This window comes from Equus przewalskii, chromosome 2 (assembly GCF_037783145.1).
Source record: "Equus przewalskii isolate Varuska chromosome 2, EquPr2, whole genome shotgun sequence".
In the NCBI taxonomy this organism is placed as follows: Eukaryota; Metazoa; Chordata; class Mammalia; order Perissodactyla; family Equidae; genus Equus; species Equus przewalskii.
In genome coordinates, this window is record NC_091832.1 from 32936694 (window position 1) to 32961142 (window position 24449).

A 24449-nucleotide genomic window follows, 5' to 3' on the forward strand; every position below is an offset into this window, starting at 1 on the left:
ACTCCCTCAGTTGAGAGGGGTTATATATTAAAGAGCTGCTGTTGGCAGGGAAGGCCTTTGAGGAAATGGCTTTCCACAATCTCTGCACTCTTGTCCCCTCTGGCACTCTCCCTGTGCTCATCTCAGCTGATTCTCAGGCGCGTTTTCTGCTTCGATGCTCCGGACTGGCCTACTTTCTCAGCAGTGTTTCCCTAGCTCGGGGCTCTGCAAAGGGAGCGGGCATCCCAACAGCAGAGGTGTTCAAACTTGGGCCAGTGACTTCCGTGGGGGAAACTGCAGAGGAGGTGCATAAGCTGGAAAAGGGGCTGCACTAGGTAACCTGTCACATCTCGTTCAGGTCCAGCCCTGGGGTCCGTGAATTTGTGTCCGGGTAATTGAGATGCAACGCAGATGCCCACCACAACTCCGGCTCCCGTATGGTCCTCCAGAAAAAATACAGCTGAGTTCAGATCTCACGACACAACTCAAAAGCTGCGTTTCTCTGGATTACTGACCGTGTCCCACTCACCTTCAGCTTCTTAATGGAGAACACGGTGGTGATACTCACCACCAGGAGTTGTGGGGTGGGTTCAATGATGCTGCGTGCCTGACTTTTCTTTATGTATATTCCTACCTGATCACAAACAGAAAGGGATTGGAAGCTGCTTACAAAAAAACAAAGAAAGCTAAACAACTACATTTACTGGAAGATTAAAATAATAGACAAATTATCTCATCCCGCTCCCCCACTGGCTAACTGTGTGACCTTGGGCAAGTTGCTTCACCTCTCTGAGCCTCGGCTTCCCCTTGTGTGAAATGAGATAATAGTAGCACCTACCTCCAGGGGGCTATTGTAGAATTAAATCAGTTAATATGGAAGAGTACTTAGCACAGTGCCTGGCATGTAGCAAGTAGGCAATACCATTTATTTATTTATTATGTAATTTATTATTCATGTAATTAATTATTAATTTTTATTTATTAGGAAATATTTATTTTTGTTTATTTATTTATTATTATTTACTATTATGTAATCCCATTTTTTGTTTTTCAAAAAAAATCTGGATAAAGCTGAGCCACTTTGAAGCCAATCTCAGCTCCCTATTGAATTAAAAAGGAACACCAGTTCCTCCTCCCCTCAAAACACCAATGAAAAGCAATTTAAATATTTATTCTTTTTTTTTTTTTTTTGGCAAGGAAGATTGGCCCTGAGCTAACATCTGTTGCCAATCTTCCTCTCTTTTTTTTCCCCCCAAAGCCCCAAAGTACATAGCTGTGTATTCTAGTTGTAGGTCCGTCTAGTTCTTCTATGTGGGACGCCGCCTCAGCGTGGCCTGATGAGCGATGTCAGGTCTGCGCCCAAGGATCCAAACTGGCAAAACCTGGGGCGCTGAAGAGGAGGACGTGAACTTAACAACTCGACCATGGGGCCAGTCCCTAAATATTTATTCTTTTGAAAATGCTAAAGCAGATTTCATTCATAACCTCAATAAAACTTCCTGACATCCCTGTCCTCTCACTGTCCGTTTCTGTTTCTGGCCTTCCCTCCCACCCTCTGCACACAGCTCAGCAGCCCCCAAGTCTGTGCTGGGTCCCTCCCATGCACGCTCAAAGCTCGGCCGGCGCTGGCTCGCACCCCCGTGGCCCCCTGCTCCAGCCTGTCTCCATCTTTTCCCACCCCAGCAACCTCTGTCCTTTCTCTCCTGGCTGGTGCCTTTCCCCTCCCTGCACCTGGTACTCAGATGCTCGGGTAAAGTCAGGCAGAAGCTGCCTGAACTAGTTTCCTTCCTCAGAGGCATCTCTTCTCACAAAACAGACGCACAGCTGTTCATACAGCTCCATGCGAATCACGTCAAGGAGTGAGCAGTGGTTAACATCTGAGGATTGGGACTATGGGGGACTTTTTTCTATTGTATTCATTTATGTATTGTTTACATTATTTTGAGTGAGTGTGTATTCATTATATTTGAAATCAGAAAAAAACAGATTTATTTTATTTTATTTTGACATTAGGTAAGGAGATCAGGGCGAAGGGAGAAAATAGTAGAAAAAGTCAAGCGAAAGCAGGGATGTTAGTATCCAAAATATATGCCATTGGTCCTGTATTTAAAGCAGGTAGAGTGCCCAGTCTGGGGCCCGGCACACACTTCACAAATGGCGGCTCTTGTTGGTCAGGACTTAATGGACTCTGATCGCTCACAGAAACTCAAATCGTCCAGTTGAATCAGAGTAGTTAGTGCCCCAAAGGGAAGGGGGTCAGGCTGGGACATCCCCAGGCAGACCCCAGCCCAGGCAACCTCTCTGCAGGGTTGGGTGGGTCAAGAAACAGTTTAATAGGGTCTGATGAGCTCTGCCTGCACCCTCTCCACCTGCCTCCTCATGGGCTCCTTCCGATGCCTTCCTGAGGACATCCTCTCCGACAGGCTGGTGCGTCGGGGGGGCAGTTTGTTCCTGGAGAGTTTGGTGATCCCCCCAGGAGCTCTAGACTGTAGTTTCAGTTCAGCTCTGGAAGATGAAAACAAAATTAAAAATTAAATGGCTCTTATAGTGTCTCATTCTGTCTGCACGCCGGTGGGCTGCCCAGTTTGTCCAGACTCTGTCTGACATCGTACATGGCATCAGTTTCCTCCAAAACAATCGGTCAACCACTAAGGATTCTTCGGGCCTCTCCTTGTGCCCTAGACATTACCCAATGTCTCTTCCACACAAGATGATGACAGAGGCAACGCAGAGGACGCAGAATACCAACAATAACCATTGCCATTTATTGAAGGCCTGTGAAATGCAAGCCCCTCCACAAATTCCAGGGGATTCTTCTCGGACCTTGATGAATCCTGAGATTCACCTTGGAGACCTAGTGAATCCTGAGGCTGGGATGGCTGGAAACCACACCTAGACTCACATACCAGGGACCTCTGAGGCCCTTCTTTTCTGTGGTGTGGTCAGTCAGAACTCTTGGCCACAGTGATTGGCTGAAGAACAGACACATGTCTGAATAAGAGCCAATGAGACTCAGTTTGGGGAATGTTATTGAAACTGTTGAGAAAAGAGTCCCTATTTCTGTTGGAGTTGCCGAGACACTAGGATGCCTGCCTGGTGTTGCTGGCAGCGATCTTGTGATTGTGAGGAGAGAGCCTGCCAGAGAATGCCAGAGGGAAACAGTTTTGAAGATGGAAAGACTGACATTGAATCCTGCTGACTTCATCTGAGCTCCTTGATGCAGCCATGCCTACAGCTAGCTCTACCTCTGTACTTTCCAGTTTAAGTCGGGTTTTCTGCCCCTTTGAGGTCAGATGCCCTGACTGAGCAATCGCTGGAGGAAGCACCCCTCACCACCTGGTCTATAGGAATCTGACAAGGGAAACACGTTCTCCTGCCACACAACCACCATGTCTCCCTCACAGCACACACTTAGCCCACAGATGCCAACAGGAGCAGCCTGATGCCAGTGAAGGAGTGAATCCCCTCAGATGAGCTATGCCTCCTTAGGGAAGTCACTTTCCTTCTCTGCACACTAATTTTTCTCACCTGCAATAGGGGGCAGGTGGCAATCACAGCACCTACTGCATACACTTGTTCCCAGAAGGCTGTTAGAGGAGGTGAGCTCTAAGGATCCGAAGGAGTGGGGGTTAGGGTCAGAGCTGGCAGCAAACCTTTTTACCTGTTTTGCCCCGGGCAGCATAGGCCCAGGGACAGCCTCGGGGGGCAGCCTGGTACAATGGAAGAGACACAGCCACCACATGGGGAGGCTTCAGTTCTCGTTCTTGTCCTGCTTCTGCTGCTGGCCCAAGGAGTGGTTTGGGGCAAGCTCCTCCCCCCGCCAACATGCCCCTTTCAGACACCACAAAGCCACGACCCCTCCTCCGTTTTCTTCACAAGCCAGGATCACATCTTGTTCACTGTGTCTCCCCAAGCCTCAGCCTGGTTCCCGCCTCGCTGATAGAGCTTTTCAGAATGCTCCTTGTGTGAGGGAAGAAACGTGGTCAGGATACATAACCTTCCATTTTCCTCTTTGGAACATGTTGTTGGAGTAGAATACACACAGCCGAACAAAGATCCTAAGGAGCCTTCACAAACTGAGCACACCATGTACCCAGCCCCTGTATCCCCAAACCAGCTCGCCAGCACCCAGAAAGCCCCCTGAGCCCCCTTTCCAGTGATCCCTCCCCGAAGGCAACACTATCCTGACCTCTGCCAACGTAGATTAGTTTTGCTTATTTTTGAATTTCACATAAATGGATCAATGCTTAACATTTTCCAGTGGTTTGTTGCTTACAAAGGGCCCACGTGTACATTAACGCGTTAAATCTTCACATCAGCACGGTGAGGTAGGCAGGAATTACAAACCCCGCTTTACAGAGGAGAAAACCGGGGCTCAGAGAGAAGGGAATCCTCCAGAATCACACTGCTGGCAAGTGGAGAGCCAGGATAACTGGGTTCCATTTTCATGACTCCCTGGATCTCCGAACCTCCTTCCAGGCACCAGGTTGCAATCCCCAGGAAGACACTTGAGGAATGGTCGGGAATCTGCAGTGAGCCCAGGGCTGGGCAGCCAATGGTATAAGTCACCAGTCCTCCAGCATGGAGGGAGGATCCAGGTCTCCAGGCCCAGAGATTGGTCACCTTTAGGGCATAGCCCACCATCCCCTCCCCACCAGGTGTCCTGCTGCACTCAACACGCTTTGTGAATTTTGACAAGTGCCCCACTGAAGAATCCAGGGCACCTTCGAATGGAAGTGGGGAGACAGCTGTATCTACAGAGCCCCCTCCCCGTCCTCCAGGTTGCCACACACACTGCCCAGGAGCAGACAGTCCCCTTTGGAACCTGGCACTGGGTCCTGGACCTTCTCTCCCATGCATGCCCAGAGTCACTCTGAGCCAGCCCCCGAACTGGAGTTGCTGCCAGGGGCTCCTACAGTCCCTCCCCACAGCAGGTGCCCTCTCTCCCAGAATCCACCTCTATCCCCAGTGGATTCAACTCCCTCCCCACCACCCCATCCCAACCTTGGCTGTTAGGCAAGGTTCCCCAGGTCTTTCTTTCTGGCTTCAAGAACTCTTATACATACTTCAAAGCCCCAAAACCCCACCTCCTCCGGGATGTCTTTGTCTTTCCTGAACATACACTCACTACGCCCCTACACACTAGTTCCTCTTTCTCAACACAACATAAATATCGCAAAGTCACACAGATACACACACACACACTTTCACCACACTCTCTCTCAAACTGGGCTACATACACAGTTATACCAAATCACAGCCCCGCCCCTCTTGTGTGTGCACATACACATGCACACACTACACCACACAGACGCAGAGATTTGGTCTCCACTTGTTTACAAGAGGGACACAAAGTATCTTCCTACCACACCAACATGCCTGTACCACAGGCCCCGGAATGTACAGATGACACACCATACAAATACACGGACACACATCTATTTCTGTTCCTCCTCCTTCACTCACGCACTTCTGCAACATACGCGTAGAGACAGTTTCTCTCCCGGACACAAACGCACAGGCACGGGGTGGGGGGCATCATTCCTTCTCTCTGCTTCCCTCGCCCCTCTCTCACTCTCACGCACACAAACACACACACGGAAGCGCGCAGTAACAGGCTCCAAATATAGTCAGTCTAGGTCTTTCCGTCACACATAAACACACAGGCACGCGGCACCCATCGCTCCCTGCTTTTCCTGTCTCCTTCTCTCCTCCCCGCTTACACACACACACACACACACACACACACACACACACACGCGCACACAGCCCCCCCCGCCCCCCATAAACTCGAGCGCAGCTGCAGTGCCCTGGGTCACACTCCCGTGCAGGCGCCAGCAGGAGACAAAGGTCGCCGAGGCCGCGCGCCGGACACAGCTGAGCCGCTCCCCGGGCTCCGCCTGGCCCCGAAGCCGGTCTCGGGGAGGCGCGGACCCCGCACCCGCAGCCCGAGTCCCCGCCCGCCCCCGGGCCCGCCCGCAGCCCGCCGCGGCCCGGCGCGCACAGGGTTAAGGGGCGGGCACGGGGAGGCCTAGCCGGGCTGGGATTGGCTGCGCCCCGGCCCCGCGCCCCGCCATTGGCCGCCCGGCGGGCCCGCCTCCCGGGACGGGGCCGAGCCGCGCTCGCCCGCGGGGAGCCGAGCGCGCCGCCGGGCCAGCCAGCCGCGCCGGTCGGGGAGCGCGGCTGCAGCCGGGACCGGAGCCGGAGCCGGAGCGGGCCCGCAGCGGGGCCGGGGTGCAGCGCGCGAGCGATGGTGAGTGCCGGCCGGGCCAGCGGCGGCTCCCCGCGGCGGCGCCGGGCCGGGGGCGGGCCGGGGGCCTGGCGCCGGCTGCGGCTCTCGGGAGGCGTGCAGTCGGGGGCCGCGCGGGCCGGCTTCGCCTCGCCGGGCGGCGCCGCGCTCGGTTCCGGCGGGGGCGCGGAGCTTGGTTCTGGGCAGCTGGTCCGCGCCGGATTTGGAGGGCTCGGGGTGGCCGGTTCGGTTCGGGGACAGTTGGTTTGGTTCGGTTCGGGTCTGGGGCGTCCGGAAGTCCCTGGACCTGGCTGGGCTTGGAGACCCTGGGCATCTGGGCTGGGTCCCTACGGGAGTCGGGGACAAATCCGAAGCGGCTAGATCCAGCTGGACCTGAGTGTCCCGGGACGCCGAGGTCGGTCCGGGGCTGAGCTCGGCTTGGGGCGTCGTGGGTGGCCGCGCCCGCGCATTCAGAGGGCTAGACCGGGGCACTCTGGGACTGCCCATCCCGCTGTCGCCAAAGTGGGTGGAAGGCGAAGGCTGGGCAACCCAGAGACCAGGGGACACTTGGAGACCCTGTGCCCAGCGATCTGGTCTACCCAACGTCTCCCAGCGATGGGTCCTCAGAGGAGGGAGTCTGTGAGGCCGAGCACCGGCTGGGATAGGCAGTAGCAGCAGAAGGGCGCAGGGGAGGGGGATTTCATGGAGGGAGTTTCTGAAGCCCCGGGGGGGGGGGGGGGGGGCGGCGGGGAGAAACCCATTTTGTCCAGGCAGGGCTTGTTGGGGCTGTTTTAGGGAGAGGAGTTCTTTCTGGAAGGAAAGCCAAGACCTTTCAATCATCTCTCTGAACCTGGTGCTCTGCTCTCCATCAGGGGCACGGAGGCCACCTACTTCTCTTTGGTTTCTTTCGCCGTGGGCAGGTCCCTCCGATTCTTTCTCCTAGTCCTGTTCTGTGCTGTGAAGTGGGTACCGGTCACCACGTAGGGCCTGAGGAGGACATGTGCCCCCTTGCCCCCTCCACTTCTGCCAAGCCTGAGGGGACTCAGGTAGGGGCAGGATGGGGCCTCCTGTAGACCTGAAGAGTCCCCCAGTGACTCCCCAGGACCAACTCTTGCTCTGCCCAGAGCTGGGGTCCCCCTAGAACATCCCTCTCCTCTTTTCTTGCTCCACTAGTATCTGCCTCCCTCTGCACCACCACTTGCCTCACCAGAGTTACTCGGAAAGAGAACTTTCTCCTCCTTAAAAACCACCAAAGAGAGGTTGCCTTGCCTTGGTGACACATTTCAGAGCCTTAGAACCTGAGAAGGCTCCCAGCCTGCCAGGAAGACCCCAGGCTTCGGCATCAAACAGATTTGGGTTCAGTTTCCTGCTCCTCCACTTCTCCACAGGGACTTGGGTCGACTCACGTCATCACCTCTGAATATCAGTTTCCCCATCTGTGAAATGCGAAGGTAGGTCTTATCTTGCAGAGATGGCGTGGAGATTCAGTGAGATAACCCCGCCAGGGTGCTTTGCTCCATACAGCTTAGTTTCTTTTCTTGTACAGCCTTAAGCTCAAGTTGAGAAGTTCTGCCTGGCATCTAACCTATTTGCTAGTCTGGATGAAGGATTAAAGTTTATCATGTTGTGGGGAGAAGAAGAGGACAGTGATACAGAATCGCTCATTTGTTTCTCATTCAACAGGGTTTATTTATACTGACTATGTGCCAAGCCCTGTGCTAGGGGGGAAGACACTGCCTTAAACCGTAAAAACACCGTAAACACCGTGTGAAGGGAGCTTCTCCCACTTCCTAAAGGTCCACACGGATCCCTGGGCTAGGTGCATATCTTTGGGAGAAGTAGAGATATTATGCGGGGTGGGGGTGGGGGGGCTCCCTCCTGGCTGGACAGATGAGAGAACGCTTCACTCATGGCATCTGAATTGGAAAGGACATCCCAGGTAGGGAGACCTCTGTGAGCAGAGGTGTGAGAACCCAGGAAATGCTCTTGGAAAGGCCTGGCACCTGGCGTGAGAGAGCCCAGGAAGGAGAGGGAGTTGGCAGGGGACGTTGCTGGGGCCAGAGAGTGGAAGGCTTAGGCTGGCTGAGGAGCTGGAGCTCCGCGGAGGGTGGTTGACCCTGCACGTGTGGGTGGGGTGGGGGCTGACGTCAGGCCTCCTCCGCCCCTGTCATTTTGGTTTCCCCTAAACACTAGCCCCTGTGCTCATTCCTGAGGTGGGGGTGACTCATGGCGGCTGAACTGTTTATTCTTTGGATCTCCTGCTCCGTGGGTTTTAAACAAATCCAGCGTTCCTCGCCTCCAACGTGGCCAAGTTTCCCCCGGCCCCCGGCTTCCTAACGGGGCGCCTTTGGAGAGCGGTGTGGGCTGTTTCCTGTTGCCCTCGTGGCCTCTCCCTGATGGTCCCCAGCTCCCCACCAGGTCTCTAACTCCTTGGCGGGGATTCAGCGCTGTTCTTAAAGGCTTCAGGTGGACCCCTGACCCCAGTGCAGGCTGGGCATGAGGGTTCCCAGGAGGCTTTTTGTATCTCCTGTCCCCGGCTGTCCTCGTCATCCAGCCGCAGGCACAGAGATGAAGGAGCTTGCCCAGGTCCCATAGCGAGTGAGTGCTTGGGCGGGCGCAGACCTCCTGGATGTGTGAAGGGTTACCAGACAGGCTGGGGGGGAAGGATGCCCAATCCAGCGTTCCCAGTCTGCTGTCATGTGCCTCTAGAATGTTCCTTCACATTCCAAGCTAGGGACTGAGCTTAAAGCCATTGCAGAGGGCTGGGAGTCCTCTTTACTGGAAGTGGCTGAGTTGCGGACAGGGATCCAGCACCTAGGGTTGAATACTGGGTGCATTCCCAACTTGCTGTGTGACCTGGGGGCAGCTAGTGCCCCTCTCTGCACTTCCTTTCCTACCAAGTGGGACATGTTTGCTGGCTTCTCAGGAGGTCATGAGGATGCAGTCTAGGATACAATGTAAAAACGCTTCCCAAACTGTGAAGAACTCGAGGGCAACTGTTCTGTTGTTATTTGAAGATGCGAGGCCAGTCACATGCCTCCTGAGCCGATGTGTATGGGGTTCCCAGAGCGTGGCAGGTACCTTAGGACCTTTCCCGGTGTGGCCAGTGCCTGGGCTGGTAACCAGTTACTCGTGTTTTGTGTTTCCCTGCCTGGCTGCGATCTTTGGTAAACAAGGCATGTTGTTGACTTTTGTTAAGGAATAAATACATTGTTTCCCAAACAGTTGGAGAGACCAGGCCCTGTGAGGGGAGGAACAGGGTTTGAGAAGTGAAAGGCTGCAGGGTGGATTCCACAGGCATTAGCCACGACGTAGCCAGCTTGGCTAAAGTCCACGCTTTGATGTCTCCAGGGAGGGAGGAACCGTCAGCAGCTGTTTATGACTTTTTGTGTCTCAGTTTTTTCTTTTCAGTAAACTAGGTCAGCGCCCTTGCTGTCGTCAAAGGGCTTCATTCATTCATTCATTCCTTCACCAAACAAGTCTGGCTGGCACAACACAGGCGTTGGGGCTGTGGTCAGTGTGCATGGGACCCATAGGTCTCTCTTCCACAGGCTGGCGGACAGGCAGATCTGGAGCCGGAAATTACAAGTGCAAGTACTGTTACCAAGGAGACATCCAGGGTGCTGTGGAGCAGGTCGGGGAACCCGTCACGGGGGGTCAGAAAAAGCTCCCTGAGGACATGGCATTAGAGCTGTGGCCTAAAGAGTGAGTGGACCTGGCAGAGCCTTCCTGGCAGAGGGAGCAGCGTGCGCATGCCGGAATTAATTCATCTGGAGGCTCAGAAGACGATGCCTGGGAGGTGGCCAGGGGCAGGCGCACACGGGGAGTATCATGTTAAAGATTTAGGGCTCCATCCTAAGGGCAGTGGGGAGCCACTCAGGAGTTCAGAGTGAGGGAGTGCCATAGTCAGATTTGCCTCTTGAGATGAACACATGGGCTAGTTTGTGGCAGATGGGTAGGAGGGGTGAGGCTAGAGGCTGGTGATCACTTAGGATGCAGGAGTGGCCCTTGAAATGATGTTGGTGGTCTGGACGCTAGTCACTGCCCCCTCCACCCCACCCCACTCCCGATCATGCTGCTCAGCATGGGCAGTGAAGAGAGGAGGAGGCTGTGGCCCTGGAGGTCCCACAAAGCCCCTTTCCCTGTGGACATTGACCTCCCCTCATCCTTACATGAGGGTAGCCATCAGGGCTCCCGGCCTCAAGGAACTTTGACCTAATAGAGGAAAAAGGTCGAGTACCCAAATGACTCTGAAACAAGGTAGAAAGTGAAAAGTGCCAACCTGAGGATGCAGCTCTAGTCACCCTGGCCGTGGGTGTGTATCAGGCAAGGCTTCCCAGAAGAGGTGGCAGTTGAGCTTCCTATGGTAACAGTTAGTGGAATGGAATGCTCTCTAGGAGCCAAGCTTTGGAAAGATGAAAATGAGGAGATGCTCTCCTGTTCTTAAAGAGTTATAGTCTTGGGGCAGAGTTTAGTGAACAACCAGCACTGACTGAACCCCACTGTCAGGGAGTGGCGCTGGGAGTCTGGGGCCTGGGAGTTCTGCCCTTTCCCTGGGACCCTGACGGCTAGGGTGGTGACGTATCTGCAGGCCTCCCTGATAAGCCCTGGAATGGCTCCCTCCGCCCCGCAGGGCTCGTGGGGGGTCCTCAGGGGAGAATGTAAACAGAGGAACAAGTTTCTAGAGAATGTTCAGGAAATTAGCTGAGGGAGGATCTAACTTCAGGGCCAGAGACAGGGAGGTGAGCCTGGCTGCTAATCTGCATAAAACCGCAGAGAGCTTGTGTTAAAAGAAGATTCGTCACCATCTCATTCAACTTCCCTCTTTTACAGGTGGGAAGACAAAATGAGTGTCTGCTGTGTGCCTGGCACTTAAATTGTAACCTCTCTGATCTTCACGCCAACCCCAGGAAGTAGGTCTCTCCCCATTACAGAGCTGTGAAAGCTGAGGCTCGAAGGTCCCTTAGGGAATTAGGGCCCGGAACTAGGCAGCGGCCTCCTGACTCCTCAAGATCCTGGCTGCCGTCCCAACCTGCCACTCAAGTTCGCAGAAACTCTGCCCTCCTGGGAAAGCCGCCTGGGGCCGTGGACGGGCCTACTGGGCAGTGGCCAGGGGCGTTAGAAGCTGATTGGGGCTGGATGTTGGCCAGGCTGAAATGTTGGTTATTTATCGTTCACCTTTGCACGGCACTTGACAGTTAGGGAAACCTTTTCCTCCCATTTACCAACTGTTCTTGGGTCCCACTGCCAGTCAGGGACAGAGGTAGGATTAAACCCAGGCCTGTGACTCCCAGCCCAGACCCCCAGCTCCAGGCATTGCCCCAGCAGCCCGAGCAGGCCTCCAGTGGCCCCCTGACTGGAGATGTCCCAGGCTCCCTGTGAGCATGAGGAGCGGCCCCTGGCCCAGAAGCCTCCTCTCCCCATCCTCCTCCCCGCAGGCTCCTTTGCCTCCTTGGCGGGGAAGGCGGCAGGGCGGCTGTGGGGCAGCAGCCGGGAGGAGTAGGGTTACGGTGTAAACACCCGAAATGTCAATATTTACCTCTGCCTGGAGCAGAGCCTCCTGCCTGCCTCCCACGCGCTGCCTGTCCAGGTACACGTGGCCTGCTCTGAGGCTCCGGGCTGGTCACTGAGAGCAAGGCTGAGGCAGGAGACCTAGGGTCCAGCCCAGGCTCTGCCACTGGCTTTTCGTGTGGCCCTGAGCAAGGTGCTCTCCCTTCCTGGGCCTCTGTTTTCCCATCTGTAAAATGACATGGCTGGAACAGACAGGGGCCTTTTCAGCGATGACATGTGGATTACAGGCATCGGTCTCTGGTTCAGAGCACGGACTGGCGGTTGGGCAGACCTGGGTTTGAATCCCAGCTCCACCACTTCCTCACTGTGAGACTGTGGACAAGTCACTTAACCCCTCTGAGCTTTGGTTTCTTCTTCTATAAAATGAGATCCTCATGGTACCTCTTTTGGAGGGTCAGTGGTGAGACTAATGAGATAACTCCTGACATAGCTCTTGACGCAGGATAAGGACTGAAAAAAAGGTAGTGGTGGTGGTGGTGGTGGTGGTGGTTGTTATTCCAGATAAACATTTTGTGATTCTCTGAATCCAGACACTGGGTTGCGTCAATATTGGGGACTGGAGCCAAGGGTGGGGACTCTAATCTCAGGACCTCCTGGTACTGTGGAGCCACAGGCTGGGCTGGTAAGAAAGCCCCTTGGTCAATACCACACATGTGCATGCACGCCCAGCTGCCCAGCCCCTGGGGTTCCTTCTGACTGGGCGGAGGCAGGGCTGAAATGACCTCAGAGATGTGTGACAGTGAGAGGGGTGAGGGGGGGCGGAGGAGGCGGAAGGGTAGGAAGGACGTATTTCCTAAGCAGTTATTTCACAGAAACTCCAAGTCCACGAGACCCAGGAGCTGCTCCCTCCAGCCTGGGAGAGGAGGGGGCGTGGAGTGGCGAGCTCGGGGTGGGGGTGGGGCAGGGAGATGGGGGCCGCCCGTGCAGCAGAAGTGGGCCTTGGGAGCCAGTGGGCCCAGGTTCAAACCCGGCTCCGTCGCTTTTTGCTGTGTCATTTTGGGCATTATGTCACTTCTCTGGAGCTTTGTTTTTCTCGTCTCTAACATGGAGGTATGGGGGCCTGTTTTGTACAGTCACTGGAAAAGTTTTATCAGATGCTGTTTCCGAAGGACCCAGCTGAGTGCTGGCACACACAGGGGGCTCAGGCACGATCAGCCTCTTTCTTAGCCTGGACCACGTGTCAGTCTTGGTGCTGCTAGTCTGTGCACTTCTTGAGGGCAAGATTGTGTGTTTTTAAAAGTTGCAATATAATTTACTTAAGATGTATATATCTTGTACCGCTTGATCTTTACAAATGTACAGTCCTGTGTAACCATCACCTGGATCAAAATGGAGAACATTTCCACCTCCCAGGAAGGTCCCGTGTGCCCCCTTCCCTCAGCCTCCCCTGCAGGCAGCCGCTGCCCTGCGCCCTGTCACTCTGGTGTTGCCTGGATTTTGAACTTGATCTGCATGAATTCCTGTGCTCCTGGGTCTGGTTTCCTTCAGCTCAGTCAACAGTGAGTAATGTTTGGTTTGTCCGTGTTGTTGCCTGCACCAGGCTCTGAACCCTTTTGAGGCTGCGTTTTGTCCCACTGGGTAGATGCCCGTGGGTGACGTCTGGGTGGATTCCAGTTTGGGCGACTGTGACTTTCCTGCGCGTGTATGTGGACCTGAATGCCCCTTTCTCTTGGGCGGGTCCCTGGATGTGGGTCAGAGGGTCGATGTGTGTTTACCTTGCACAGAAGCTGCCACACGGTCCTCCAAGACGGTGCTCCGTTTTCAGAGTGTTATTCACCTCTTTGCCCATGGGCCTGAGCCTAGACTAGGCTCTTGATGAATGTTTTTTGAAAGAAGGAAGGAATTTGAGCCCTTTCTTGGTCATAATGCTCCAGATCCACTCTGTGGGCCCTGCACCTGCCCTCAGGGTCTGACAGCTCTTGGGGGCACGCTGCCTGGACCCTCGGCTTTAGGTCTCACCTGGCATTTCTCGGGGCAGGGAGAGGGTCCTGGCCCTGGAGAGCCCATGCCATGAGGCTCTACCACTGATTGGCTATGTGACCTTAGGCAAGTCCTTTCCCCTCCCTGATCCTCGGTTTCCCCTTCTGCAAAACATCAGGTGGATTGAAGGTTTCCACCCTCCCCAGTTTCTGGTGGTCTCCCCTCACTGGGAGCCATTGCCCCCATTTGCTCTGCTCCTCCACCTCCCAGGTTGTGCCTGCCCCACTGGTGAGCCCCAGTTCTCTCGTGTCTCCGAGGAAGGACCATTTGGTGAAGTGGGTCAGCTCTTCATTCTTGGCACCCTCAAGAGCCTCACTGTGAGCCAGTCCTTCCTGGGTGAGAGCCCCTCAGAGTGAGCCCCTGGCCGTGCCAATCCCTAACCCCTGCCCCGTGGAGGCTTTGCTGAGACGGTGGCCCTGTGTTTGAATCCTGCCACCTCCTGGCTCTGTGACCCTGAGCAAGTCACTCCACTTTCCTGAGCTCCAGCATCCTCATCTGCAGCATTGTGATGATGAAACGAGGTCCTGCCTCTTTGTGGAGACAGAAGTGGGTGGGGTAGCAAAATCCCTGCCCTTGAGGAGACGCAGCCTGGGGGAGGGAGCCAGAGGCCACCCAGGCAAACTGACCAACTAGAAAGGTCACTGCAGAGGAAGGGAAGAAAATAAAGCAGAGTGATGTGGCTGCGAGGTGGAAAAGGGGCTCCTCTAGATGGGTGGGCAAGGAAGGAAGTGACGTCTGAGCTGAGACCTGAAGGCTGAGGAAGGGGAAGCTGGGCAAAGATGTGGGAGGGGAGAGTTCTGAGCAGAGGAGCAGCCGATGTGAAGGACCTGAGATGGGGCCAAGCGATTTGGCCCATTTTGGGTGACCAGAAGGCCAATGTGGCTGCACAGAGGGAGCAGGGGGAAGGGGTAGAGAAGGGCAGGCGTGCAGGGTCTTGTCAGGCAGGGTGGGGAAGGTGGTGTTTCGTTCTAAAAGCGATGGGAAGCCAGTGCAGGGCTCAAGTAGGGGGATGGCTGGTTTGGTTGATGTTTTAGAAACGCCCTGGCTGCTATGTGGAGGATGGACTGTAGGGGGCAGGAGTGAGGCAGGGAAGCCAGTGTCGGGTGACAGGTGATGGGGGCCTCAGTACATGCACCTGCCCTGAGGTCCGGGAGCTTATGTTTCTCCAGGATCCGGGCTTTTAGCAGCTACTTCAGAGGATGGGAGAGGGGGAGAGGGCATCCCACATGCCACAGGACGTTCCTGGCAGCAGAACACGGTGGGCAGAAGTTACCTTTGGAGCCAGACAGACTTGTCTTAAAACTTCCGCTTGAACTCAGCCTTCCAGAGTGAGCTCGGGATTCTCCCAGAATGACCACGTTCGCACCACCCCAAGTCCTGAGCATCCAGAGAGACGGGGCCAAAAGGACACAGGGCCAGAGCCTGCTTCCCCAACTTCCGCACACCCTGCCGAGAAGTGAGAGTGGAGGAAGTGATAGCCACAAGGGGTTGCCCAGCCCTGTGCCCTCTGAGCAGCTGCTCCCACGGCCCGGCAAGGGAATCCTGTGGCTTTGCGGTTCCTGGCTGTCCCGGGCTGATCTCAGGCAGGAAGTGGCCCTGAGAAGGTGGTACTTCTTTGGCCCGGAGTGTTGAGTGGGTGGTTCCTGGGCATCCTGCTGGGCTTCCGGGTGTGGTGGGTGGGCAGAGGGAGGAGAGGGCGTGGGAGTTTACAGAGTCACAGAAGATCTGAGTGGAAGCAGGACTTAGATGACATCTAGACTAGCCTTCTTGAGGGGAGACAAAGGCTCAGAAAGGGAAAGAGACTTGCCTGAGACCACACAGCAAATTAGAAGCGGGACTCGGATCCTGATCTCCGGGGCTGCTAGTGCTCTTTCTGGTTAAGATGTGCCTTTTGGGGCCAGACAGACCTGCGTTCTGCTGCTTAGTCTCAGTTGGGTGACCTTGGGCTGGTGACCATCTCTGAGCCTCACTGTTCTCCCCTGTGGCTTCGTCCTGTCCATGGGATGACAGCGACACCTTTCTTGTGGTGGTGGTATGAAGAATGGTTGAAATGATTCATGAAAAGCTGTGAAGCTTGTAGAACGGTGCCTGGGAGGTCCCCAGTAGACGGGAGCTATCGTTGCTGTTATTACTATGGTGGTTCTGTCCTTCACAGCCCCGTGAAGTACTGGAGGGAACAGCTGCGTGCTGGCCTTTACTCGTGCTGCTCCTAGTTCTGGTGGCTGCAGTTAGGGACGGGGGAGAGGACTTTCTCGTCAGACCAACCCACTGCTGCTGCTTTATTTTACTTCCCCATCATAGTAGGGAGACCCTTTAACCAGACCCTTCATTACCACCGCCCCTTAGCGCACGCATGCACACACGTGTGCACACACACGCGAGCCCTTCTGCCTCCAGCCTGAATGGGGGCAGACAGGCACTACATGCAGGCCCAGGACGGGAGGCAGGGCGGCTCCCCACCTTCTGCATCAGGTCCCTGCCACCCTCCCACGGGTTCCTGAGTGTGCAGGGTGGCCTCTGGGTTAAGAGCAGAGGCCGTGGGATCAACCTGAATTTGAACCCTGGATCCACCACCTGTTGTAAAGGACCTTTCAGCAGGTACGTTTTCCTCTCTGAGCCTTGGGTTTCCCATCTGTCAAGTGGGATAACAGCCCTTCCGGGCTAGTCGCCAACATTAGATGAGAGAAGATACACTCAGAGCGTGTGGTGCATATTGGGTGCTTGACTCGAAGAGGTGGGTGTCACCAATGACGACATTGCCGTCCCAAACCCGCTGGGCCTCGTCCTCTTTCCACAGCTGTTCTCAGAAACTTTCTTGACCGTCCCCCGCCCATCCATCATGCGTTCCCCCAGCCCCTCCCTCCGGACCCCAGACTGCCTTCTCCCGGGGCACAAGTCACCCTGGACGAAATTTCCCGCTCTGTCTCATCCCCCTGCACTAACACAAGTTGTCGAGACCGTATTGAGCCCTGAGGCCAGGCTTCCCTGGGTTTGAATCCCGGCTCTGCCATTTGCTTGTACAACCTCAGGCAAACTGCTTAATTCTGTTTCTGCCAAAGAAAAATGGGAATAATAATAGTATCAAACTCATAGAGTTGTTTAAACCGGCCATACAATTCCTGTGAAGGGCCAGGACCCACACCCAGCATACAGCGAGTGCCTGGGAACTGCTAACTGGTGTTACTAGGTGGAGTCTCCCGGAGCAGAGCTGCCGCCCGCCCGTGTCTGTCTTCCCAGCACCTGGAAAGGACGGACTTGGAAGGGCTTTGCCCCGGAGGCAAGTTGCTTTACCGGTGAAATGGGCCTCCCATGAAAGACCAAAGCCCAGGCCTCGGTCAAGGACTCGGGTCACGCTGTGAACTTGTTCATCTGGCAGACGTAGGGCTGTGATTTGAGTTCTTGGTCCCCCGGGGGAACCTGGGCCACGTGGCTCGGGGAGAACTGGAAAGTGACCTGCGCAGGGCTGTGCAGCTTGCTTCAGAGACGACTTCTGGGGTTGGTGACACCTGATGACTCCTGGGGGGAAATGACACAGCATTAACTTCCGGCCACATTGGGGTTTCATTCAATAATCCTTTTGTTCTTTCCTGCCAGTCGTAGTTACGAGGCTTAGCTGTTATGTAATAATAATGGTGTTTATTGAGTGTTTGCTGTGTGCCAGGCACAGTGCTAAAGGTTTTATGTTATAAATTCATGTATTCCGCACATCAACCCTGTCAGGTGTTTTTTATTATCCCCATTTTATAGGGGAAACTGAGTCACAGAGCATTTCAGTCAGTAAGTGGCAGAGCAGGATTTGAACCCCAGGCGGTTTGGCCAGAGCGCCGAGTTCATCACCGCTACGCTCTGGTGCTTCCTCTGTCACCAGCTTTCCCCACAGTCCTGGTGACAGGCTGCCTCGTGGCCTCTGAGCACTGCCCCTTCCATGGGAGTCCTGCGCAGCCAGCAAAGCTGAAAGAATTAAAATTACGTCTTTCTGTGTGGCCTCTGCTCAGCATCAGCTTGGGGAGGAGCAAACACAGACCTTTAGGAGAAAGAGATCTGGAAGATGAAACCCTAGAAAATAAAAGGCCTGTGTTAGGGAGAGGAACAGGGATTTGAATAGAAGGCGTTGAGTGGGGAGAGGAAGGGAACTCAGCAGGCTGAACCACCGTTTGCTGAGTGCATCTCCTGTGTCAGGTTTGGGAGTGTCTCTGCCCTCCAGGAGCTCCCAGGCCTGTGGGAGAGATGGACAAGTCAACAGGCAAATTGCTGAATAGGATTTGAGTGTGTGGGCAGGAGCCTCCAAAGGCACAAAGGAATGGATGACTAACTTGGCCCAGGGAGGTGATATTTGAGTTGGGTCTTGAAGGATGCGTAGGAGTTTGCCAGCTGGAAGGAGCCAGTAGTGGCAGACAGAATTTAAACCCAGACAGTCTGGTTCTAGACTCTGTGTCCTTACCTACCATGGTGTGCTGGGCTCCACTTCCCCCAAAGGCCTGTCCTTGGGAGATGTGACTCTGCGGGTCCCGGGCCACTCAGTGCACACCCTGGGCAACTATCCAGCCATTTCTCCTCCAACCCCTGCTTCTGCTCCTCACAAATCCTGCTACCTGCCCCTTCTACAAGGATGGTGGGTGGGCGACCAGCTTTGCAGGGAAGGTCTGTGCCCTCTCTATGTGGTCAGGCCTTGTGGTGTCCTGAGAAGGACACAGAGATTCCACCTCCAGGGTCCCTGTGGCAGCAGAGGGGCCGGGGGAGACACTGAAGCATTTCCTGTTTTGTTTTTCAACTTCCTCCCGTCCCAGCACCTGAAATGTGCTTTGCATAAGGCACTTCCTCAGAGCATCCCACAACCCTGGCAGGTAGAGGTTGTTTCTCACCATTTGAAACCTGCAGAAGCCCACTCAGAGAGGTTAAGCCATGTGTCTAAGGCCACACAGCTAAGCAAGTAAGTAAAGAGACTGGAATTTGCCCCTTGGCTTGTCTGACCCCAAGGCCTGTGCTTGTGTGTTTACGCCCTTCGGAGGCTACCGGTTTATGATAGGCAGTGTGCCTTTCTGCTGATAGCTGTGCGCGCCCCTCCCAGGTGACCTCTGGGCTTGTACACAGGGCACCGGGGCGTGCAGGTTAGTGTAACCACAATAAGACGGCATTGATTGCCGCGCTTCTCAAACTCGGGTGTGCGTGACAGTCACCGGGGATGCAGGTCACAAATGCAGATTGCGCTGCCCTCATCGCATACATCCTGATTCAGAAAGTTTGGATCCTCCACCCTCGGGGACAGGGACTGACGTTTCCAACAACTCCGTGCTTCCGCTGCTGGTGGGCCACGGACCTCACTTTGGAAATCCTGATTCGGTTCATGCCGCTCTGGGCCCAGCACTGTCCTGGGCATTGTATTTTGTCATGTCAGCTCTCAGGACATTGCTTGTGGAGGAAATTGATGCAAACAGAGGTGAGGAGTCTTGAAAGAGATTTTTACCAGTCTTGTTGAGGACCTTTGTAACCAACATGTCTAAAGCGTTAATTTAGTCTTCAGATTAATCAGATGAGGAAACTGAGGCTCAGAGAGGTTAGGTGACTTGCCCAAAGCCAAACAGCTCATAGTGGCAGAGCTGGGATTAGAACCCACATCCTTCAGCTGTCAAGGCCTGTGTTCTTCCCAGAACCCCACACTGCCTCGTTTGCACACTCACACACAGATTCTTGGAGGCACAGAACCCAGCTCCACCAACCAGGTAAATGTGGGAAGGTAAATATGGGAAGATTAATGGTGGTGATAACTACCATTTGTTGAGGACCTACTACGTGCTAGGCACAGGGTGTAGAATGGTGAGCACATAGGCATGGTCTTAGGTACTCACACAGATCTCTAATTATGAGCAGATGCTCCATGAGCTTATGTCAGAGGAGCCCATCCCAGGAAAGGGCAGGGGGAGAACGGGAACAGGGCAGACACCTCTGAGGAAGAAGCATTTGAGAAGCGATCTGAAGGATGGGTTAATTGTTAACCGGGTAAAAAGATGGAGAGAAAAAGGTTCTAGGCCAAGGGAGCAGCATGTGCAAAGGCCCTGAGGTGGATGACCTATATCCTGTTCAGTGTAGCTGGAGTAGAAAGCAAGGGCGAGAGTGACCCAGGGTGAGGATGAGGGGTGGCCAGGGCCTGGGCCTTGCAGGGCCGTGTAGACCCACTGAAAGATTTGGGCTTCATCCCAAGAGGAGTGGGAAGCCACAGGGGTGTGTGTGTGTGTTTGTTTTCAAATCAGTAAACTTTAGGCTTTATTTTCTTCTACACCAAAAGACCCTGTTGAAGCCCAAAATGGAAGAAAAGGCAAAAATTTATAACCAGCAAGGTGGAGGCTTTCCCGGCCCTGGAAGAGGGATGCCAGCAGGGAGGTGACAGGGACCCATTTACCTTTCCTTACACTCATTCTGGCTTCTGCGTGGAGATAGCCTTGGGGGAGGGGGCTGGACTGGAGGTGGCGGCCTGGTGGCTTAGCCCAGGCCGGGGTCGTGGGGAGGGAGAAGCACACAGACGTTGGGGTAGAGTTGACAGGGCTTAGTGAGTAATTGGACGGGGTGGGGGTCCAGCCCGTGGCTTTGACAGGTGAGAACAGAGCCCAGCTGTGGGCTCTCGTGGGTCAGGGTCACACAGCTTGTCAGCAGCAGCGCCCAGATGCTGGCCAGGAGCCTCCCGTCCAGGGGCCTCCTGGCAAAACCCGGACTGGGAGCCGAGATTCCTGGCTGCCGCTTTGCAGAGTCCCTCTTCCAGGCCCTTCCCTGTGCCACCCCCGCCACCCCGCCCCCCCCAGTCTGGTGGCTTCAGGGCAGTGGGGGGCTTTCTGGGCGCAGATTCTGTCTTTGAAGCATCTAACGGGGGAGGGACGGCACTCTGACCTCCAGATTCTTTCCCTGTGACCTCTGCCCCCACCCAGACCCTCCCCAGGCTTTGAAGGAGTGCACAGAAGTGGGGCTGAGGGGCAGCTGGAGGGCAGGGGCTGGAGCCACTGAGCCCAAACAGCCTCTCGCTGGGTGGGGGTGGGGCCCCTCGAGGATCCGAGGAGACACCCTCCTGGAGAGAAAGGGACAGCTTGGGCCTCTGCCAGTGGGGTGTCCCCAGAAGTAGGGGGACACCCCCATCCAGACCTCTGGAATGGGAAACTCCTGGCCGCCATTTAAGATTTCCTTTTCTTCCCCACGTTAACCCTGTCTGGCAAACAAGACCTCTGAGGTGTCCAGTTAAGTGCATTTCCAGCTCTGCAGGCCTCTCCCCAGCTGCCCACCCCGCTCTAAACCAGCCCCTCCTGGGGTCCAAGGTGGCCCAGCTCCCTGTCAGGAACCTCATTCCCTCTGTATCTGAGCCCCCGTTTTCCCCTTTGGGATTCAGGGCCTGCTTTCTCCTTGGGACCCTTCTTCTCCCTGGGAATCACCCCTGGACCTGGTCTCTCTCTGGAGACTGGGTCCCCTGCTCTCACAGAGACCAGGTATCCCCTCCCCCCAACATACCACAGTCTCCCCGTGTTCTGAATGACCCCCCCACCCCAGGACTGGGCCCTTCTCACCCTGACACATAGTGGGCACTCAAGTGATGTGTCCTCTTGCTCCTGCCACTCTCCCCAACTCCTGCTCCGAGGCCCGCTCTGCAGCCTCGCTACCCTTCCCCCGCATGGGGGCTGCGGGCTGACAACCGCGCCTGGGAAGCAGCTGGTGTTGGCTCAGAACGTTGAGTGGCAGAAAGATGAGAGCTGAGAAGGGGCAGGAGGAACACTGCCCACCACCCATGAGCCCGCTGCCCCTGATGTCCTGTTGGGTCAGGAGGCAAGTTTTGGACAAGTCAGAGACGGCTCCCTTCCCCCAGTGTGGGGCTCAGTCACGGAAATCGTCGCCCTGGTGGGACATGAACAGAGGTCTGGAAATAAGGTCAGTTGGTGAACGAGCTAGCGGTGGCTCTGCAGGGAAGCCGGCATCTCCTTGAGTCTCTGGCTGCCGTCGGGAGGACAGGCCCACTACCCTTGTAGTGGTGTAGCTCTTGGGAGCACCGCTTCTGTGTCCCCCCCCCCCCCCACCTGTCTGCTCCCTGGAGCAGGAGGTCGGAACCACTGTTTCGGAATCGTTAACTTCGAGCCAGGCCCCGTGGTAAGCAACGTGGGCACTGACTCATTTCACTAGAGCCAGCTCTAAAGAGGCGGGTCCTAGTGTGTCCCCGTTTAACAGATGAGGAAGCCGAGGCTTGCCGAGGCGAGGTGCACAGCCGAGGCCACACAGCTTGGAGCCAGCACGCTGGCTGACTCCGGAGTCTGTTTTTCCGCAGGATCCAGTGGAGGATGTGACTTCAGGGTTGAGGGTGGGTGTGCTTGTGGCTCAGAAAAGCCAGCAGCCGCGAGGAGAGAGGAGGCCAGCAAAGGAGGAGAAGGTGGCCCTGGAATCCCGGCTGAGAGTCTCTCTGGAGAGGAGCAGGGGGTCCCCTGTGGGGACGGGTCAGGCAGCTGGAAGCAAGCTGGCACTGTCCTGTCCTCAGGGCACTGGCGCCCTGTAATCGGGACTGTTAGTTCTCTCCCCGGAGGGGAGTCCCCGAGGGCAGCACATGCTCAGTGAGGGATGGGGAGGGAGGGCAGCCTTGCAGGGCTGAAATAGGGAGGGGGTCAGGATGGAGAGCAAGGCTTCCTGTGCCACGCTGATAGTCCTGGGGCCAGTTTGTGGTTCGTGTTGTCGTTAGTGACACATATCTATGTGTTGAAGGTCAGCTAACGGAGACAGAGAATTTAATTATGAACTCGCACTTTACCACCAGTTCCGACCCCCATCTGTCGTGTAATGTGTTTCTTCAAAGAACAAAACCTTGAACAAAGTGTGAGTGCGTTTCTCTGGTGATCTCTGATCCCTCCATCGAAGAGATTGCTTAATAGGAACTGTCTTTCCCTTCTTTGGTGATCTGTGAGTTTCCTTGCTGTCCCCCAGGTGGCCGTGACTCACCCATCAAGCTCATTCAGGAAAGTCCAGAGGAATTTTTCTTCTCCATCAGGTTCCATTTGAGCAGTGCTGGGTGACGCCCAGTGACACCCTCGAGGTTGGGGAAGGAGAGGCACACACACTCACTGGCCACTTGTCTCTGCCACCTCTGCCTCCTTCGGCCCCTGCCGTCCTGGGGCCCAGAGCCATCTCAGCCAGCGCGGGAGGCGTGTTAGGGGCCTGTGGGCTCCTCCCGCCAGACTCAGCGGCCTGACCCTCTCTAGGGAAAATGAGTCATTTCTTCAAGCCTGAAATGTTTCTCCACGTGGGAAGAAGGGGGAAAGGAGTTGGGATGGGGCGAGCCCCAAACTTGTTTCTCAGCTGTGAAGGGCACCCGGGCCACCGAGGGAGGGGGTTCCAGAGAGACTGTTATTGACCCAGTGAAATCAATAAACTGCAGCTCTGATGGCGATCAGGGTCACCCTGGATGGAACTGCGCTGGGCTGAGCGCCCAGAAGGTCCTTCCCCTTGAGCAGCACTGATCCCTCCCCCTTCCACTGGCCACCCAGTGCCCCAGGGGGGCCCTGCTTGTCCGTTCTACCTTCTTCCTCTCCTAAACTGATCAAGTTAAGAAGGTGTATGGGGGGGTGGCAAACTCCTATTGACCAGTAGTGACCCTTCTGAGGGTTTAGAAATCGGGCTTCGACAAGGGAGAGACGTGTGCTGGATTCCGCCAGGGAGTGCCGTCCGCCAGGGCCTGGGGGGGGCGGGCAGTGTGCCCCCAGTCACCCTCGCTGGAGAGGGATGGATGGGCCAGGCTGCAGTCTCCGGCTCTCCCATGTTGCCCTGTTATTTTCTGGGTGACCTGAAGTAAATCATTTTACCTCTTTGAGACTCACTTTTCTCATTTGTAAAACAGCAAACAATTACCACTCACGGTTGTGAAAAATAGATGAGATGCACCTGCAGAAGCAGCCTCCTGGCCCTTGAGTCCACTCAGATGTCACCTTCTCCGAGAGGCCTTCCTGGCCACCCTACCGGGTGTCGTCCGTCTCCCATTTTCTGTCCCCTCGCTGCTTGACTTTTCTCCTCGGCGCTCACCACCATCTAACAGGCTCCCTATTTCACTTACTTCTTTAATTTCCTTAATTTTTATTTTGGGGCATTTCAGACCAGTGCATGCGATTGCCCTGGGGAGTATAGTGGGGCACTGTTAGAGTAAACTTAAAACGTTCTGTTTTGGAGTAGAATGCAAAATTGGCATGAATTTTTAAAGATTTAAAAGGTCCATCCCGGGACCGGGAATCCTGCAACTTTTTTTTTTATAAGAATTTTCCTTTGGAATAATTTTAGGTCTACAGAAAAGTTGCAAAGATGATACAGAGTTCTTGTGCACCCTCGCCCAGTTTCCCCTCGTAAGTGACCTTACGTGACCGTGGTACATTTGTCAAAACTAAGGAGCCACCATCGGTACCTGCTGGTTAATTAAACTCCACTCTCTGTTCAGATTTCACCAGTTTTTACACTGCTGCCCTTTTTCTGTTCCAGAATCCCATCCAGGGTGCCACGTTACATGTAGTCGTCCCGTCTCCGCAGCCTCCTCTGGGCTGTGACAGTGTCTCAGACTTCCCTTGTTTTTCGTGACCTTGGGAATTTTGAGGAGTCCCGGGCAGGCGTTTCCTGGAACATCCTTCAATTTGGCTTTGTCCTGCGGCCTGTGTGATGCCTTTGTCTCTGTCAGCTGCACGTTGCAGTGGTC

The 24449-nt window shown here is 55.1% G+C and overlaps 1 protein-coding gene across 2 annotated transcripts in view; it reads left to right on the forward strand.

Annotated features, from left to right (window-relative positions):
- The first annotated feature begins 6076 nt into the window (after positions 1-6076).
- The window catches only part of ECE1 (endothelin converting enzyme 1), a 104139-nt gene continuing 85766 nt past the window's right edge, over positions 6077-24449 (forward strand). Inside the window, exons 1-2 of one of the 2 annotated variants that reach the window (XM_070599853.1) lie at positions 6125-6232; positions 7382-7659. Coding sequence is in view for 1 of the 2 variants with exons in the window: in XM_070599864.1 (XP_070455965.1) it covers positions 6230-6232 (3 nt within the window). In the remaining variant the exon portion in view is untranslated. Of the gene's footprint in view, positions 6233-7381; positions 7660-24449 lie in introns of both variants that reach the window. The other variant, XM_070599864.1, reaches the window with a different exon arrangement.